The following is a 19,027-nucleotide window of genomic DNA, read 5'->3' on the forward strand; positions in this document are numbered from 1 at the left end:
GGAGAAAGCCAATCCTGAAATTCACATGGATTTGTAGAGCACTCTGAACAGGCAAAACAATATTGAAAAAGAAAGGCACAGTCACAGTATTTATATTTCCCAATCTCAAAACTACAAAGCTACAGTAATCAAAATAATGTGGTATTGGCTTAAGGATACTCTATAAATAACGGTATACAGGAAGTCATCTTCATATAGGTCATGGAATAGAATTGAGACTTTATAAATTACCTATACATCTATTTTTCTTTCTTTTTTTTTAAGATTTTATTTATTTATTTGACAGAAAGACCATAAGTAGGCAGATAGGCAGGCAGAGAGAGGGGGGGGAATCAGGCTACCTGCTGAGCAGGAAGCCCGATGCAGGGCTCTATCCCAGGACCCTGAGATCATGACCTGAGCCAAAGGCAGAGGCTTAACCCACTGAGCCACCCAGGTGCCCCTACATCCATTTTTCAACAAGCCTATCAAGGCCATTTAATGGGAAAAGAATAGGCTTCTCAACAAATTTGCTGAGACAACTGGATATTCAAGTATAAAAGAATAATGTTGGAAATTTATCTCACCCCATATACAAGAATTAATGCAAAATGATCTGAAGGCCTAAATATTAGAGTGTTTAAAACTATGAAATTCCTAGAAGAAAAGAAAGGAGTAAATCTTTATAACCTTAGATTTGGCAATAATTTGTTATGTATGATATCAAAAGTATATTTGAGGAAAGAAAAAATATGAATTGAACTTCATCAAAGTTAAAAACTTTTGAGCATCAAAGAACACAATCAACAAAAAGGAAAAGGCACAGAATCAGAGAAAATATTTATAAATCATATATTCAATCACGACCCAAGATCCAAAATATGTAAAGAGCTCTTATAACCCAACAACTAAAAGATAAATAACCCATTTGAAAGATGTGGAAACCTGGAATAGACATTTCTTTGGAGAAGATGTACAAATGGCTACTGAGCGTATGAAAAGATGTTCAACATCAATAGTCATTAGAGAAATGCCAATTAAAACTCCAATGAGATACAAATTTACAAACACCAGGATGGCTATAACAACAAAGAAAGGGAAATAACAAGTGTTGTCAAGGATGTAGAGAAATTGAAACCCTCATACATGGCTGGTTGGGACATACACTGATGCAGCTATCCCTAGATCCGTTCAACATTACACTATGACCTAGCAATTCTACTCCTGTGGGCAGGGGGGACCAAAGATTTGAAAACAGTTGTTCAGACAAAAACTTGTACACAAATGCATTTAACAGCACTATTTGCAAAAGATCAGAGTTGGAAACAATTGAAATGCTCAGGAGCTAATGAATGAATAAGCAAAATGGGATATGCAATAGAATATTATTCAGCCATAAAAAGGAATGAAGTACTTGATAAAAGTCCCAACAGGATGAACACAGAAAACATGCTGAGTGAAGAAGCCAGACAGAAAAGGCAACATATTGTATGAGCCCATTCAAATGAAGTATCTAGAATGGGCAAACCCATAGAGACAGAAAGCAGATTAGTGATTGCCTGGGGGCAGTTGGGGGGGTGGTAGTGGGTCATGGGAGTGGTTGTTTAAAGGGTGATGAGAGTGCTGGGAACTAAGTGGTGGTGATGGGTGTCTAACACTGTGAGCACTGAATGCTTAGTTTACTCAGTTAATTAGTTAAAATGGAGAAGTTTAAGTTACATGACTGCAAGCACAATAAAAACCATTATTATTCAAATGGTAATTTATAGGCATTGTCTACACTTCACTGGGTGTCATGTTTTTCTGAAAGTGGATATCAAAATGCACAAATAACAGCTTGCCTGAAACGAACGTTATTTCTGTTGTTTTATCAATATTCAATGGCTAACGCTAGGAAGCCAGAGTCTGTACTAATCCCATGGTATTTTTCACAGTGCTGCTTTCAATGTCCTTAAAGTAAAATGCCTCATGGGGAGGAAAGAGACCCCCAGGTGCATCAAAGCCCCACAACCCCAAGATGTACAACGACAAACAGCATGACCACTGTAATAACTTAAATTCTTGAACACCTACCCTGAACCGAGCACATTCATCATTTCTAACCTTTACAACAGTTCTACAAAGTGGGTACAACAGAGGACCCATGCCGCAGAGTTGCAGGGGGGAATGACAACTGGCCCGCTGACACCAAGGATGCGTTAAAATGAAAATATTCTAGATGATGATCCAAATATATCTTTGAACATTTTATTTTAACTGAAAACATATCAACATACTTTTATTCATTAATCTTTTCATAAGGAGCGAAGAACTTGCTTTGCCCATTGGTTCATTGATTCCTTTTGTACAGCTCACTTATAACATGTGATCCAGTCTCCCAATTTCCAATTTGGGTTTCTTCCAAGAGAAGGGAGAATTTTGAAACACTTGTGAAATCATTAGAGCTCAGATTCCTGCTATATTGTTACATCCCACCAACCCAGCCAATGACGTAGAGTTGTCTTATTTCCACCTTACTCAGCAGGAACATTTTTCATTCCCTTTTCATACTGTCTTCCCAACACATTCAATGTCAATTTCATGGAGACAACAATTTTCTTTTGAATGTTTTAAATCATTATTATATTTATTAATTTTTCTCTTTTCTATCATTTTATTTTTTAAAAGATTTTATTTATTTATTTGAGAGAGAGAGAGACAGAGAGAGCAACAGAGATAATGAGAGAGACCACAAGCAGGGGGAGAGGGAGAGGCAGACTCCCCATTGAGCAGGGAGCCCAATGTGGGACTCTATCCCATAACCCCAACAGAAGGCAGATGCTTAACCAACTGAGCTGCCCAGGCATCCCTCTTTTCTCTCATTTAAAAAATCAGCTTTGAAGTTATTTATATAATGACAATAAAAAGAAAAGCAAGCATAAATAAGCGTGGGAATTAAAACAACTTAATGGGTATACAAGTCAGGGGTAGCAGCAGAAGTGTTGAGTATACTCCAGAGCAAGCTAAAGTCAGACTTCTCCAACTTGAAGGTGCACAGGAACTACCTAGAGAGGGAAATCTTATTGAAATGCAGATTCTGATTTAGGAAGTCTGCAATGGGCCTCGGGATTGTGCCTTTCTTCTTTCTTTCTTTTCCTTCCTTCCTTCTTTCCTTCTAAGATTTTATTTATTTATTTGAGGAGGGAAAACACAGAAGGAGAGGGAGAAGAAGCAGGCTCGCTGCTGATCAGAGAGCCCAACTCAGGACTCCATCCTGGACCCTGAGATCATGACCTAAGCCGAAGGCAGACACTTAACCAACTGAGCCATCCATGTGCCCTTGGGATTGTGCAATTCTAATAAACTCCCAAGTGACACAGTGCCACTAGTTCACGGTCCATACTCTGAGAAGCAAGGTGGTGAGGCTGACCTTGGCATTAGCCAGGATATTTTCTGGAGAGAATGGGAGAGTCCATGAATGCAGGTCACTGAGAAGTGCAGGTCTGCTCTAAAAGCTTCAATTTCACCAGGTTCTGAATCTCATTCTATAAATGTGGAAGTTGAACACAGAGAAGCTGAAGGACTTACCCAGTGAAGGCAAGTGGACAGTGGGTGAGCAGGGACTCAAACAGGGGTCTGTTTGGCTCCAAAGCCCATGCTCTTATGACTGGATGTCCTGCACAAAAACCCAGGGAAGGGCTGCAGGAAATGAAGACCGCTTTTCCTCACTTGCTCAGAGAAAACAGCAAAAAGGAGAAAACAGTTTCCAGGGAAAGATCGGTGACTTTCTGGATCTCATACAGATCATTAGAAAGGTCAGCTAAAGGTAAGAGACCTCACATTCTCTTCCTTAAATGTACATATTGTCACAAACATTTGGGGCTTGCAGAGTTCTTATGAATTCTTAGTTATTTTTATCACCACCATTTTCTCCAACATCCCGGTGCTCTTCAAGTGAATTACAACCGGAAAGGGAACATATTGGCTCTCTGTTGTCTGGAAAAATGATCAGAAACTAGGCACAAGTGAACAATTAGACATAATACAGTGATGTTAGTACCTACATCATTCCTTAGAAGAAAGGTTCCTCCAGAAATAGACGTATTTTTTTTTTTCCATCAGGCTCCTCATCTGAATTCATATTCACTGCCTTATTATGCTGAAAATTGCACATGACTTCTTTGGATCTTTGGCTCAATAATCACTTTGATGTTTTATTTATTGATGCAAAAAGGGGACTTGCCTTTCAAGTTTGTTATCTCTCATTTCAATGGAATTTTTCAAAGTATAAAGAAACTAGCTGCATAGTACTGTCTACCCAGTTTGGAATTGGCACAAGATTCTGAAGTGTTATTGGTGCCCCTGGGTGTTTCCTGCCATTTAGTTTCAAGCTAATAAGGAAATGCAGAGGTTGGCTAGAGTTTGCTATGAATACTGTAGGTAGACATTGGTGCTGGAACACACTCAAAGGAGTTTCTGCAGAGAATGCATTTTATCATACCAGGGACTTTTGTATTTTTGGCTATTGAACTCATTTGTATTTAGAAATCAGAGCTATTTCTCATCTTTGACCAGCTCTTTTGTGAAGTCTGAACTTCTGTGTTTATGGAATCTGTGACATCATTCAGTTGTTTCCAAAGCAAAAAAAAAAAGTAATTAAAAAGTTTAGAAAAAGCCAAGGAAGAAACAATATAAAATATAATATTGTTTTTGGAGGAAAGTCCTTTGCCCATTTTTGAAAATTGAGTTATTTCCTTTGTGTTTGGCTATTGAGCTGTATTTTATAAAGTATACATACTTTATATTTCTTAGATATTAACCCCTTATGAGATATATGATTTGTAATATTTTTTCCCATTTCATAGCTTGTCTTTTCATTCTATTGATTTCACTGTGCAGAAGTTTTTGGTTTGATATAGGCTCACTTGTTTATTTTTCCTTCTGTTTTGGAGTCAAGAAATCATTGCCAAGACCAATGTCACGAGGATCTTCTGTTTTTTCTTAGGAAATTTACAGTTTCAGGACTTTAAGCTTTTAATCCATTTTGGTTTGAATTTTGTGTATGGTGAAGGATCCAATTTCACTCTTTGGGTGTGGATATCCAATTTTCCATTTTTTGAAGAGACTGTTCCCGTGTAGTCTTAGTACCCTTTTCAAAGATCAGTTGACTGTATAAATCTGAGTTTATTTCTGGGCTCTCTATTCTGTTCTATTGGTTGTGTCTTTATGCCAATGCCACACTGTTTTAATTATTGTAACTTTATAATATATTTTGAAATCAAAGCGTATGATGCCTCCAGTTTTGTTCTTCTTTCTCAAGATAGCTTTAGCTCTTCAGAATCCTTTGTGGTTCCATATAAATTTTAAGATTATTTTTTCTATTTCCACAAGAATGCCATTGAAATTTTGAAGGAATTACATTGACTCTATATCTCTCTGGGGGAGTATGGACATTTTAACAATATTAATTTGTCCAATCCATGAACATGGATGCCTTTCCATTTTGTAAGTCTTGTTTAATTTCTTTCATCAGTGTTTTGTAGTTTTCTACAAAAGTAGTTTTGTACTACTACTAAGTTCATTCTAATGTGAAAAGCCAGTTCTGGAATTGGAGAAAATATTTGCAAACTATATATCTGACAAAGGGTTAATATTTAAAAAATTATAAGGAACTCTTATAACCCAAGAACAAAAAATAAAATCTTGATTATACAATAAATAATGAAAAGAATTATGCACAATGACTAAGTGAAAATTATTTCAGGTATGCAATTCTGGTTCAGTATTGAAAATCAAAAATCTAATCCATCACATCAGTAGGGTAAAAAAGAAAAACCACATGATGACATCAATAGATGCAGTAAAAGTATTTGACAAAATCCAGCATCCATTCATGAGAAAAACTCTCACTAAACTAAGAATAGAGGACTTGATTAAGTCCCCAACTTGATAAAGACTATTTACAAAAACCTAGAGCTAACATTATACCTAGGGTAAGAAACTGGAAGCTTTCACACAAAAATCAAGTACAATGCAAGCATATCCCCTCTCACCATCACTTTTCAATATCATACTAGATGTTCTAGCTAATGCAAGAGGCAAGAAAAGGAAATAAAAGGTATACGGATTGGGAAGGAAGAAATAAAACTTCATAGTTGACATTACCATCTACCTAGGAAATCTAAAAGAATCAACAACAAAAAAAACCTTCCAGAGCTAATAGGTGATTATAGCAAGGTTGCAGGACACAAGGTTAATACACAAAAGTCAATCATTTTCCTATATACTAGCAACAAATAAGTGGAATTTAAAATTAAAAACACAATACCATTTACATTAGCATCCTAAAAAAAACTAATATGTAGCTATAAACCAAAGAGAATATATTGTACAAGATCTCTATGAGGAAAACTACAAACCTTTGATGAAAGACATAAGGTAACTAAATAAATGAAGAAACACTCCCCTTTTCATGGATAGGAAGATGCAGTATTTTCAAAATGTCAGTTCTTCCCAAACTGATCTTAGATTCAATGCATTCCCAATCAAAGTCTCAGCAAGTTCTATTGTGGATATTGACAAACGGGTTCTACCATTTATATAGAGAGGGATAAGACCCAGAATAACCAACACAATTTTGAAGAGGAACAAAGTTGGAGGGCTAACACTACAGAATTTCAGGACTCACATTATTGTGACTCAACAGATCTTTGACAAAGAACAAAGGCAATGCAATGGATCCAGAAATGGTACTGGAACAAGTGGACATCCACGTGCAAAAAAATTAATTTAGGGGCACCTGGGTGGCTCAGTGGGTTAAAGCCTCTGCCTTTGGCTCAGGTCATGATCCCAGGATCCTGGGATCGAGCCCCACATCAGGCTCTCTGCTCAGTTGGGAGCCTGCTTCCTCCTCTCTCTCTCTCTGCCCACCTCTCTGCCTCCTTGTGGTCTTTCTGTCAAATAAATAAATAAAATCTTTTAAAAAATGAATTTAGACACAGACCTTTCACCCATTACAAAAATTAACTCAAAATGAACTGTAGACCTAAATGGAAAGCATAAAACATATAGAAGATATAACATAAGCAAAGACCTAGATGACCTTGGGTATGGCAATGACTTTTTAGGTAGGACATCAAAGGCATGATCCATGAGAAAAATAATTGATAAGCTGGACTTCATTAAAATTAAAAACTTTGGCTTTGTGAAATACAACATCAGGAGAATGAGAAGACAAGCTGCAGACTGGAAGAAAATACTTACAAAATAAACATCTGATAAAGAACATTAGCCAAAATATACAAAGAACTTTTAAAATCCAACAATAAGAAAACAAACAACTTGATTTTTAAAAATGGGCTAAAGCCCTTAACAGAAACCTCACCAAAGAAGATATATGGATGGGGAAGGAAAATAAGCACAAGAAAAGATGCTCCATATCATATACCATCGGGGAATGCAGATTAAAATGAGATACCACTACACACCTATTAGAATGGACCAAACCAAATGCTGGTGAGATGGTAGAGCAGTAGGAACTCTCATTCACTGTTGATGGGAATACAAAATGGTACAGCCACTTGCAAGAGACTTTAGTGGTTTCTTATAAAATTAAATATACCTTTACTGTATGCTCCAGCAAGAACACTCTTTGGTATATAGCCAAAGGAGTTGAAAACTCATGTCTACACAGAAACCTGCACATGGATGTTCATAACAATTTTATTCATAATTGCCCAAACTTAGAAGGAACCAAAATGTCTTTCAGTGTGTGAATTGATAAACTGTGCTACATCCAGAAAATTAAATATTATTCAGTGCTAGAAATAAATGATTGATCAAGCCATGAGAACACAGAGGAACCTTACATGCCTATCACTAAGTGAAAGAAGCCAATCTGAAAACACGACATACTGTACGATTCCAACTACATGGTATTCTGGAAAATGTAAAACTATGGAGACAGTAAAATGATCAGTAGTTGCTAGGGGCTTGGGGGGGGACAGAATGGGGGAGGGATGAATAGGCAGAACACAGAGGATTTTTAGGGCAATGAAAATACTCTGTATGACACCATAATGATGTGTACATCATTATGTGTGTTTGGCCAAACCCATAGAATGTACAACACCAAGAGTGAACTGTAAGGTAAATTCTGGACTTTGGATGATAACAACATGTCAATGTAGGTTCATCAGTCCTAACAAATGTACCACTCTGGTGTCCAGATGTGGATAATGGGGGTTCGGAGGGAGGGCTGTGCATGTGTGGGGGCAGGAGGTATATGGGAAATCTCTGTGCCTACCCCGAAATTCTGCTGTGAACTTTAAACTGCTCCAAAAACTTCATAGTCTGAATTTTAAAAATGGGAAAAGGACTTAAATAAGCATTTCTCCAAAGAGATATACAAATGGCCAATAAGCATACTCAAATTGTCAGGGAAATGCAAATAAAGTCACAATGAAATATCACGTTCTACATGCTTAGATGGTCACTATAAAACCACCCGCCTGCCCACCACCACCACCGCAAACCACTAACAAGTGTTGGAGAAGAGGTGGAGAAATTGGAACCCTGTATACTGTGGATGAGAAGGTAAAATGGTGTGACCACTGTGGGAAATAAAACAGCGGTTCCTCAGTTAATTAAAAATAGAATTACCATCTGCTCCAGAAATTCCACTTCTGGGTATTTATTCAAAGGAAACGAAATCATTATCTCAAAAAGCTACCTGTACCATGTTCACTGCTGCATTATTTCTAATAACTAAGAAGTAGAAACAACCTAAATGTCCGTCAACAGACAAATGGGTTAACAAAAGATCGTATATGCACACCATGAAATATTACTTGGCGTTCAAAAAGAAGGAAATCCTACAAATGTGATAGCGTGAATGAGCTGGAAGTACATTATGCTAAGTGTAATCAGCCACTCAGAAAGACAAATGCTATAGGATTGCATTTACAAGAGGCATCCTCTGAAAAAAATGAGGCAAACTCATATTTCTGTGTTCCCTCTAAAACGATCTGATGAGCCACAGAGATAGAAAAACAGAGCTGGTCACCAGAAAGGGGAAAGGACTATTATTTATGAAGGAATGTATCAAAAATTAAGGACAAACAACAAAGGCAAGTGTGGTACTCCCAGGGTAGGCCTGGTGGGGAGCCATGAAGGGTATGGGCAGAAGGGCTTCCAGAGAGAGCAGAGAGGGCTCTCCTCTTTGGAGAGGACCATCAGATAGGAACTGTGGCTCTCTGACTGAGTGGCAGCTGACTCTACAGGGACCCAGCCAATAGACAGCTGGAGGATAACTCTCCCACCCCTCTCCTCCTGTTTTGGCTGGGACTGCCTGCCTACGCCCCTGTTGGCTGATTTCAGTCGGATGGCGGAGGCAAGGGGAGCCCATGGCTTCTGTCTGTGTGGGGACCCAGGTCAGGAAGGGTGGAGCCTGGATTTGGACCTGGAGAGCCCAGTGGACAATATCCTGCCCAGCTTACCAACGTGTTCTCCTGCATTTTCCTTGGGGCCTCTTTTGCTGAACGTGACTTTTGAGTCCTTCATCCCCAAGATGTGGACAAGCCTGTCTGTCTGAAATGACCAGCTTATGGCTTGGAGGATACCACTGCCCCACCATGGATGGGAGCCATGGCTGAATGTTTGACTTGAGTACAAAGACTGAAGGAAAGTATGGGGAGTTCAAGTGAATGATTGCCTGGGCAGTGTTTATTTAATAAACGCAGGCAGACATGGCTTGACCAGGACAGTGTGCTAAGCCAAGGCCAAGATGAAAGCTGGTCTGCTCCAAGAATTCGCTAGAACCTACTTTGGCCCCAGAGAGCACAGACACTGGTACACGTACTTCCACCCAGAGGATCCCTTACACTGCACATCAGGTTTCTCCTCAGGAGTTTCAGTGAGCGCGTTAAATCTCTCTCCAGCTTGACCCGAGCTGCTCAAATACCTGTCCCTTGAGCTTGAAATATCAAGTGTGTGCTCGTGGATGCACAAGCCCATCCCGAAGTCACCTTCACTCACTGGTCTGGAGACCTTGGACCAGGAAAGATCTGGCTGAGGAACTGAGGGTCATTGAAGCCTGACGATGTTTGGAAGTTGAAAATGCCCACTTGTTGCAAAGAGGGCACGCGTTTTTCCATCCAGATGGTTCCCCAAGGCTTCTGGGAGGAAGGAGGCTCCCTGGGCTTCCCTAAGCCTGATCAGGGGGTAATGATCATATAAGGAGCTTTCAAAGTTAAAAGCAGAGACTGACGCTACCCTAATTTCTACTCTCTCTCCCTTGAATTCAGGGAATGACATAAGCTTCACCAGCTTTGCTGTGTCTCCCAGGTTCTGGAAGGGTGGGTGATAAAGTGCCTAAAGAAAAACTGGCTTGTTTGTGGGGAGTTAGGACGAGCATTCTGCAAACTCTAACCGGATTTCCCCACAAGAATTCAAACGGTAAAGTACTAGGGTGTAGTGAAGATGAAACAAGATAATGGATGTAAAGAACAGGTTACAACGCCTCAGACACTGCGCATTCGAGAAATGGCTGCTGTGCTTGAGAAGGTCAGGCTGAAATTCTGGGGCGTGAAAAGAATGGCTCCCACAACAACTCTTTGATTCCTTAATCCCTGACCTCAGGGAGTGTCACCTTTATCATCTAGAACCAGAAATTAGTGATGCCTTTTTGGTCTTCTTTAGAGCTAGTTGAGGTTTCCAAGGAATCCAATGCTCTATTCGCTACCCTTACTTTAACAAACACTTCAACAACAGGTCAGATTTAATCTGGAACATGTAGTTAGTGGGAAAGGAGAATTGATTTGTAGATTGGCAAAACATACATATAATTAAAAACAGAAAGATCTTCACATTGACAAAAGGGTGGAAGAAGCATTGAAAATGGACACAAGTGTCCACTAGAATTGGATACTGATTGCTTCTCTTCCTATGTAAGTGGCAAGGAACTCTATAACAAATGCTATGTCTTTCTAACGGGCCATAGTACTTGTACTGCTGTGCTCTCCATCTGATACTGGGAAGACAATTCATTTCAAAAGCTTAATTAATGCAAAGGGCTTTGAAGGCAAAGCGGTCTTATATGTTACTACGGTGTCTTTTGTTTTCAGGGATAGCAAAGCTGCCACAGGGGAAGGGAGCTCTCTTCTTGCCTATGTGAGTTTCCCCTGCCAAGCTACCGGCTTCTAATACAATGCATAATGCTATCTGCTGCTTCGAGATGACACACTCTTTTTAGGAACTTTTTTCTTTTAATGCTCTACTTAGGTGCTATGAGGCTGGTTCACTCGTCTCTTTCACATAAGGCATGCTGGGACTCCGATATACGATAGCTCCACTTACCAAATAAGTTGGAGGATAAAACTGAACATGCAACATGTATTTCGATTTTTCAGTCTATGGGAGATCTCAGTTTCAATGCCATAGCTCAGTGTTTCCAGCTGATTCCAGGGCAGACGTATTACACTGGGCCCAGCGCGTGAGAACATGGCCTGCGTTTAGGGAATGGGAAGACATTCTGCAAATGGGTTTCTTAACACACAGTGTTCCTCCCTTGCTTCTTAAACCTGATTTTCTGAAAGTCATTCCTCTCGATTGTCCTACATATGCATCCTCATCTGCTGCAGAAAAAGCCCAGACCTCACATGCTTCAAGTCTTCAGGAAGTACAATCCTGAATCTGCCAAGGATCTCTCTCGGCCTTTCCCACCGCTTGAAAAGGAGAGACTTCGAGGATTGAAGAGGCTGGAACAGTCCCCGAGCAGCAGGACAAAGCTGCCAGGTGGCCCTCCAGCTCCGGAGGACAAAGACGCAGCTGGTGGTTGAAGAAGCTTCGAGGCCTGGGTTCGCAATGTGTTGCTTCCTGTACTCACAAAGCCTCTGGCTTCCAGATTCTAACATAATGGCTCTACAAGATGGATTAAGTGACAGGGGCATGGAATCGCTTGGGTGGTGTTCCAGAGGGCATAGGAGTTGCAGAGGTAGTTGTACAGCGATGTCAGAAACCAAGAGACCCAAATGAATCCATGGACACCACGGGAGGCCACCGGTCAGATCCCACAACCTGCTGTCCAGGGAGAGGTGTGGGTTTGGCCAGTGTGTTAGGTCTCCCCTGGAGCAGCTGTGATTATGTCAAGTGTCTGTGTCATCAGGTCTCAGTCAATGGAGAAGTGGGAGGGCATAACCTCCCCAGTATTTTCTCATGATAGTGTTACTTCTACCTACTGAAACCCCAGGGAAATGGGGTCGTGCTAGAATAGGAGGCCCACGGACATGCGGAGATTGTTTACCCTGCAAGCCAAAGGCTCTTGGATCATCAAAGGGACTTAAAGGATTCTCTTACGTATAAGAAAAGAATGCTTATGCAATTCTCAAGAGTCTAGAAATCAGTGAGAAACATTTATCCAAGCTACCTTTGTTTCCTCTTGCTGCAGGTGTATCCTGATGAAAGATGTTTGGATTCATGAAAGCTTTCAGTGTCTCGAAAAGGCCAGAAAAATCTGTGTCAGATAGATAAATTCTCCGTGTCAGAGTGAGTCCGCTTCCTGTGTGTTTCCACCCACCATCCCTGCTCCCCTAACACCACCTCGGAATGGTCTGCATTTTCCTTTGAGAACAGTGTCCAGAAATGCCCACTTAGAGGCTATCTGTTGGTTGCTGCCCTCCATTGTCATGCGCCTGGTAAGTCATAGGGACAGAAGGTGGGGGGGGCTACCGTTCTAAACGAAATATTGCAACGTGTGTGGATCGCTTTGAACCTCATCTCTGTCTTCAAGATCTATTTAAGGAGTGGGTGGGTTGGAGAATCTCTTCTATTCTTTGAGAGCTTCCCCTTCAACCAGGAACCGCAGGTCTTACAGTCTTATAGTCATTTTTACAAGTGTGTGTGAAACCATGTCGAGGACGCCCTGACGCCCCAGCCTCTCGTGCAGGGAACCTCGGTGCCGGGCGCTGCTAAGAGTTACCCTAGTGGGCAGCCACAACACCGGGACGCCACGATGGACTTCTCAGGATGGCAGGACGGACACCATCTGCAAGTCACAGAGGCTGGGCATCTATGCAGATGGCCAGATTTGTCATGCCTGCACAAATTACTTTTGTTCCATACAGGGTGACTGGAGGCTCTAGGAAGCTCCTTTCTGAGTTCAGGTCCACCTGGAGTTGACAAGGGTTGCCCGAGGAACGACTTTCTGACCCTGACCATCATCAACCCACTACCCAGGAAGAGAAGAAGTCTAGTTCCCGGCCAGGGCGGTCAAGGACAGCCATCCTTTAGTTACTTACTTCTTCCACCAAGCCCAGGATTTAGAGTGGAGCTACCTGCCACTAATGTCCTGACCCTTATCTGTGTCATTATGACACAACCAAGATGCGATATTTGTGGGTGATACAGCAAGTGACAGGCGTACATCTAATTGTGTTGATATTCTGTGAGTAAAATACATTGGCCATTCTCTGTAATGATTTCTGGTGTGTCAGAAAGTGATATGATCCCATGAATATCATGTTGTCTCTAAGACATATACACATATGCATACATTATATACATGTAAATACCTATATATTTGATACATGTGTGCCTATGCGTGTGTGTGTGTATGTGTGTGTACTGTTTAAAAGTTTGAGTAGCTAAGTCTGGGTGAGTCAATGGGTTGACTTATTTAATTCACATCATGTGAATTAAATGGCTATAAATCTATCACTTCGATGATGAATCACTGAGGTATCCTTTAGCAGTGAACATAGTTTCTCAGTAACTTTATTATATCCTTTAAAGATAGCGTTAGCGTTAGCATTAATTAAATAGATCCACAGGTAAAATGTATTCTGTGGGAGTATTTTTGACATCTTTGTTTATTAAACTTGGCAGACATTAAGTTAGTATTTTCATTTGAATAAACCCCCTCAGTATGCCCCACAACTTAAAATATTTTCTAAAGATAAAGCACTTTGGGACTCCATGCTATCCTGTAACTCATCACCACACTGAATGCTACAGCATTTCATAAAGTCATTTTTTAAATACAAGTACGACTCTCAACCTTGACCGTGGTTTCCACACTCACTTCCGGTTCTGTCCAGGCTTCCGCAGACTTGCTACTCCCCTCCGTCGGTCTCTATCGGCAATAGCACTTGGTGTTCAGAGAGCACCATCTGTAACAGTCCAAAGTAGACGTGGGCAGACATGACGCACGGCCCCTCCCAATGTCTGTGAGGAAGAAGCTCACAGACTCTCTGGAAGGTGACCCTGAGACCCTGTGCAGCCACAGGCCAAAGGCAACAGCAGGACAGAAAAAGATGTCAAGATGTTGCATCCGGCAATAAGGGGGCTTTACCAGAACCCTGGGTTTCAGGCACACTGAGGATCTAGTACAGCCCCGGTGAGGATATCCCCGCTACACTCTCTTCGAACATTAAAGTGTGGTCTCTGCATAGTCATCTTTGAAGGTAGCCGGGATGGCCACGAGAGGCTCCATCTGCCCACCCTGACCAGATACAGCAGGAGCCGGGCCGAGGGCCCCACGAAGAGGAAACTGTGGAATGAACAGGCACTTTTTTTTTTTTAATCATCCTGGTGGCATTTAATGCACTGTCACCATCCCGTACATTGCTGGTCCTGTGTGTTCTGCTTCTGGTATTTTCTCGACCACCCTCGTCAGCCGGGCAGTCATCAAGCAGTGTGCATTCCACAACCGCCCAGAAACCAGCATCTCGCCCAGTCTCCTTTCCCCACAAGTTCAAACAATGGATAGTTTAAATTATGTTGAACCTTTAATTACAGATAATTTTCCCCTCCACATTGGAAAGCTGGGGTTCCCCTTTTTTTTTTTTTTTTTTTTGCATTAAGGCTGTCGGGATGATGAAGCGAAACCGTGTGTCTTTCCCTATATACATATCTACATTCGAGTCTCTTCTTTATTAATAGAAGGTGTTTTGCTGGCGGTCCTAACCCAACTCTGCACTGGATTCCAGGTCGTAACACAGTTTCGGGGGAGGACAGTGGCAGGAAAAGCTGGATCTTGATATCCGTCTACGTGTAACTCAGAAATAATAATCACGAGGAAGAGGAGAAGAGGACTTAGCTGTCACCCTGCTCCTTCTACCAAACACATGAGCTCCACGCTCTCTGCGGTCTTAAAGTGCAATTACTCTTGAGAAGGCACCCTGGCCTGGGATCCCACTGGCCAGGGTTCAAAGCAGAAACTTCAAAAAGTGTTGCTCAGGACTCAGGCTGGGAGGGAGGGGGGCCTGGCGGCAGAAAGGGAGCCACAGTTCTGGGGCACTCAAGTGCGTCATGAGAAGGAGTGCCCTTTCTTTTCTTCTTCTTTTTTTTGTAAAGAAATTTGCCCACTGTAAGGAATCCTGGTTTGGAAAAATATCGCTTTTTAAGAACATCTATCTGAGGACGTTCCAGTGCGGGAGCGTCAAAAGGCCGGCGAGCCCAGCGAGAAGCAGGGGACAAGCGCTCCTCTCGGGCGCCCAGCTCCCGTACTGGTGACCCCGGGGGTCCTCAGAGAAGTCATCGGCTCTGGGCACAGAGGACGCACACTGGACTAAGGGCATCTGGTAGGAGGTGGCTCTCTTCTCGGGCCTGTCCGGACTGGACCCATCGCTGGGCCTCTGGCCATTGAACAGCAGATAGTGTCCACGAGCGTCCTGCTCCATTTTGAAGATCTCGTATTCGGTGTGAGGTAGTTTGATCCCCAGTGCCACGCAGCCGTTGGTGTGTGTCACGTCCTGCTGGACGCCCACCTGCCAGGAGCCCTCGGCCCCGCACTCATTCCCGTTGAAAACGTTGAGGAGCGAGGCAGTGGCCGCGTCCATGGGGGTGACCTTCATGTGGTTCACTGTGAAGGAGAGAGGACAGGTCGGTGACACCAAGCCGGGGGTGGCATGTGGTACAGAAAGCACTCTAGCTCTAAACTCAGTCCCGTGCGGCCACCCACTGGTCGCAGCCTTGAAGAGCGGCTCCCACCCCCCAGTCGGGAGAGTTCCACATGTGAATGTGACTGCCGCTGTTAACGTGACCTCAAACTGTCACGCAGAGTGTCTCCCAGGACTTGCCTTTGGTAACACGGCATCTTTGGGACTGACACAATAGTCAGTCAACACAAACTGGAATTCTGTTTTCGTGAAAAGGGTTTTGAGGTTTTTAAATACTTTTGGTGTTGAATGCCTATCCTAGTCGGGAGCCTTGCAAATTCATACTGGCCCATAGATCAGGCATCTAAAATGAATGAGGCTGCAAGGAAGAAAAATATACGTGAATGTATGAAACAGAAACCCCACACTTACAGAGGGCTGTTTCTGAAGGACCCCAGGGGACTGTATCTTATGTGCACCTCGGCAGCTTCGGGGTGGAACCTGGCCAAGGTGGCTGTTTTCTTGGCTACATTTAGCCAAGGTCCACCCTGCCCGGAGAAAACCTTCCTTCCTAGGTGAGGGATTAAGAAGGCCTAAGTCTTATCAGGTTGGCAGAAATACTTCCTATTAAATAGACTAAACCATGGAATGCTACCCTAGGAGGGGGTCACACGTGGTACGTAGGCCACATCTCTGTTACTTGTCTGTGATATGACTGACACCAGCTTGAAAAGATGTATAAGTGCAAAAAGAAATTCTAGAAAGAGAGGCTGCGAGATCTCCCTTGCTGATAACAGCCTGGTGAATTTCACCCCTTATGTTCCTCGCTTAAGTAATCATTACAAACCCCAAACCTCCCACCTCCAGGCACAGGACAACTTTCAGCTGCACGACAGATGCAGCGATAAGTATGATGCCATCACAGGGGCAGCTCAAAATCAGCCTGAGCAGTGTACAAAAAAGGAAATGGGTAGGGGCACCTGGGCGGCTCAGTCAGTTAACCATCTACCTTTGGCTCAGGTCCTGATCCCCAGGACCTGACACGGGGGATCACGCCCCAAGTTGCTCAGTGGGAAGCCTGCTTCTCCCTCTCCCCACCCCCCCAACCGTGTTCTCTCTTAAAAACAAACAAAAAAAGGCAATGTGCAGACGTGAGGTTTCATTCCTAGTCACGTCCTCCCTGGCCACCTCTGACACCGTGCGTAGCCATGTGGGCCCTTCTGCACTGTGGCCCACGGGCTGAGCCACCCCTGCTGGCCCCATTATGAACAGAGAGGAACCTCGGAGGCTGATGTGAATGATGACCGTGAAACAGAAAGGACTCCCTAATTTCTCCCCCAACATCTTTCCCAGAAAAAAAAGAAAAGGCCCTTTCTCTCAGGCTCTGCCTGAACACGAAGGTCCCCAAACCGCTCAGTTCCTCACCGGCTGGGCTGTGACTTTGCGAGTCGCGGCAGGAGCCCTACCTTTGAACACGAACTCCGTTCCTCCCATGACCCTGGAGGAGTGCACCCCCCGGCTGTAGCGGCCCTTGGCATAGATGGTGAAGGTGGGGTGCTTGCAGACGGGGTCGGAGTAGTGGTAGTAATGCCCTTCCCAGGTGTTGTTGTTGTCATGAAAGATGAAATGGCGTGTGAGGAACAGGACCTCGGGCCGCACCTCGCAGCGCTGGCTCACCCACTCGCCGTGCAGGCCAACAGTCAGGTCGGCCTTGGGGGGCAGGAGGGGCGGGCGGTGCTCATCTGACCTGTGGATGATGCGGCAGGCGATGCAGGCGTGGTCGTGGTTCTGGGGACGAGAAACACACATGTGGAGAGATCTCGGTCATCGTGACTGGGCAGTGCACGCGTGCTGCCTTCAAATGAGGCCCACGGTGGGTCTTGGGGGGGGGGGGTCCTGTCATTTGTCACCTGGGGACCCAGGAGGCACCTGGAACTAGGTCCTCGGGCACGGAGGGGAGGGCGGTGGGGTGTGTGTGTGTGTGTGTCTAAGTGTGGGCTCACAAGTGCACATGAGTGTTTGGCTGACATCAGCCAAACTTACCTAAATATGTCAGCTGTGAAGTGTACTCTCTTTAGAATCCTATCATATGTCCCAGATGCTTGACTTCAGCAAGGCTATAGGGTTACCACTGGGATGGGTACTAGGAACAAAATCTGAAAAGAACAGTGTGGACAAGGACGGTGGGGGGAGCTGGAACCCACGTGCACCGCTGTTGGGAAGTTAAAATGGGACAGTGGCTGAGGGAAAGAACTCCAATACAGTGCAGCAGTTCCTCCTCTGGGTTATGTCCAAAGGACACCAGGATCTTGAAGAGACAGCCACGCATCCATGTTCCTAGCAGTGCAGTCACAGGGCCAAATGATGAAAACAACCCAGGATATGTCAACAGGTGAATGGAGAAACAAGAGGTCCACACATACAATGAAAGATTATTCAATCTGGAAGAAGGAAAGAAATTCTGACCCACGCTGTAACACAGATGAACCCCGATGACAGGACGCGAAGTGAAATAAGCCAGATACCAAAGGACAAATACCGTACGATCCCAGCCCCTCTTCTATGAGCCCCCCGGAGTGATCAAATTCAGAGAGAGAGAGAGTACAATCACGGTGGCCAGGGGCTGGGGGAGAGGAGATGGGAAGCTCGTGTTTAATGGGGTCACAGCTTCAGGTCAGGAAGATGAAAAATGTCTGTGGGTGGATGGGGGAGATGGTCGCACAACTGTGTGAAGTTCTTAACACTGCGGGACTGGACACGTCTAATAGCTAAGATGGAAATGTTATGCGTCTTTTACAATCAGATTTTTTTTTTCACGTGTAAAAACAATTAGGAGACACATGAAACTAAATAAAAAGGCCAGGCTTTTTTTTGCTGGGATGACAAAGGGAGCTGTGTAGTAAAGCAGGGGTCCTTTCAAGGAGGGCCTTAAGGAGGCGGCTGGCAAGTGGGCAGGAGCGGAGGCCTCCGTGAAGGCAGCCTGCACACGTCCAGACCGGCCTCGAGGCCTGATGGTTTATGGTCTCTTCACTTGCTCCCTGCTCTATAGCTTTAAGCCGTTTCACTAGATCAAGGTAACTGCAGCTCTGCCTTCCAGGGGTGCCTCCCGGAGCGTCTCCTTCAGAACACTCCCACAGCCTCCTGACGATGGCTGTCTGTCCACAGCTGTGGCCAAGAAACCGTCCCAAGCAGCA

General features: G+C 43.6%; 1 protein-coding gene across 1 annotated transcript in view; it reads right to left on the bottom strand.

Moving 5' to 3' along the window:
* Positions 1 to 13,718: 13,718 nt before the first annotated feature.
* The window catches only part of APCDD1 (APC down-regulated 1), a 32,977-nt gene continuing 27,668 nt past the window's right edge, over positions 13,719 to 19,027 (bottom strand). Inside the window, exons 4-5 of the mRNA XM_046025795.1 lie at positions 17,300 to 17,621; positions 13,719 to 15,817 (exon numbers count right to left, since the gene is read on the bottom strand). Of these exons, the coding sequence (XP_045881751.1) occupies positions 15,366 to 15,817; positions 17,300 to 17,621 (774 nt within the window). The 3' untranslated portion in view covers positions 13,719 to 15,365. The remainder of the gene's footprint in view (positions 15,818 to 17,299; positions 17,622 to 19,027) is intronic.

The sequence above is a fragment of the Meles meles genome, chromosome 12 (genome assembly GCF_922984935.1).
Source record: "Meles meles chromosome 12, mMelMel3.1 paternal haplotype, whole genome shotgun sequence".
Taxonomy (NCBI): Eukaryota; Metazoa; Chordata; class Mammalia; order Carnivora; family Mustelidae; genus Meles; species Meles meles.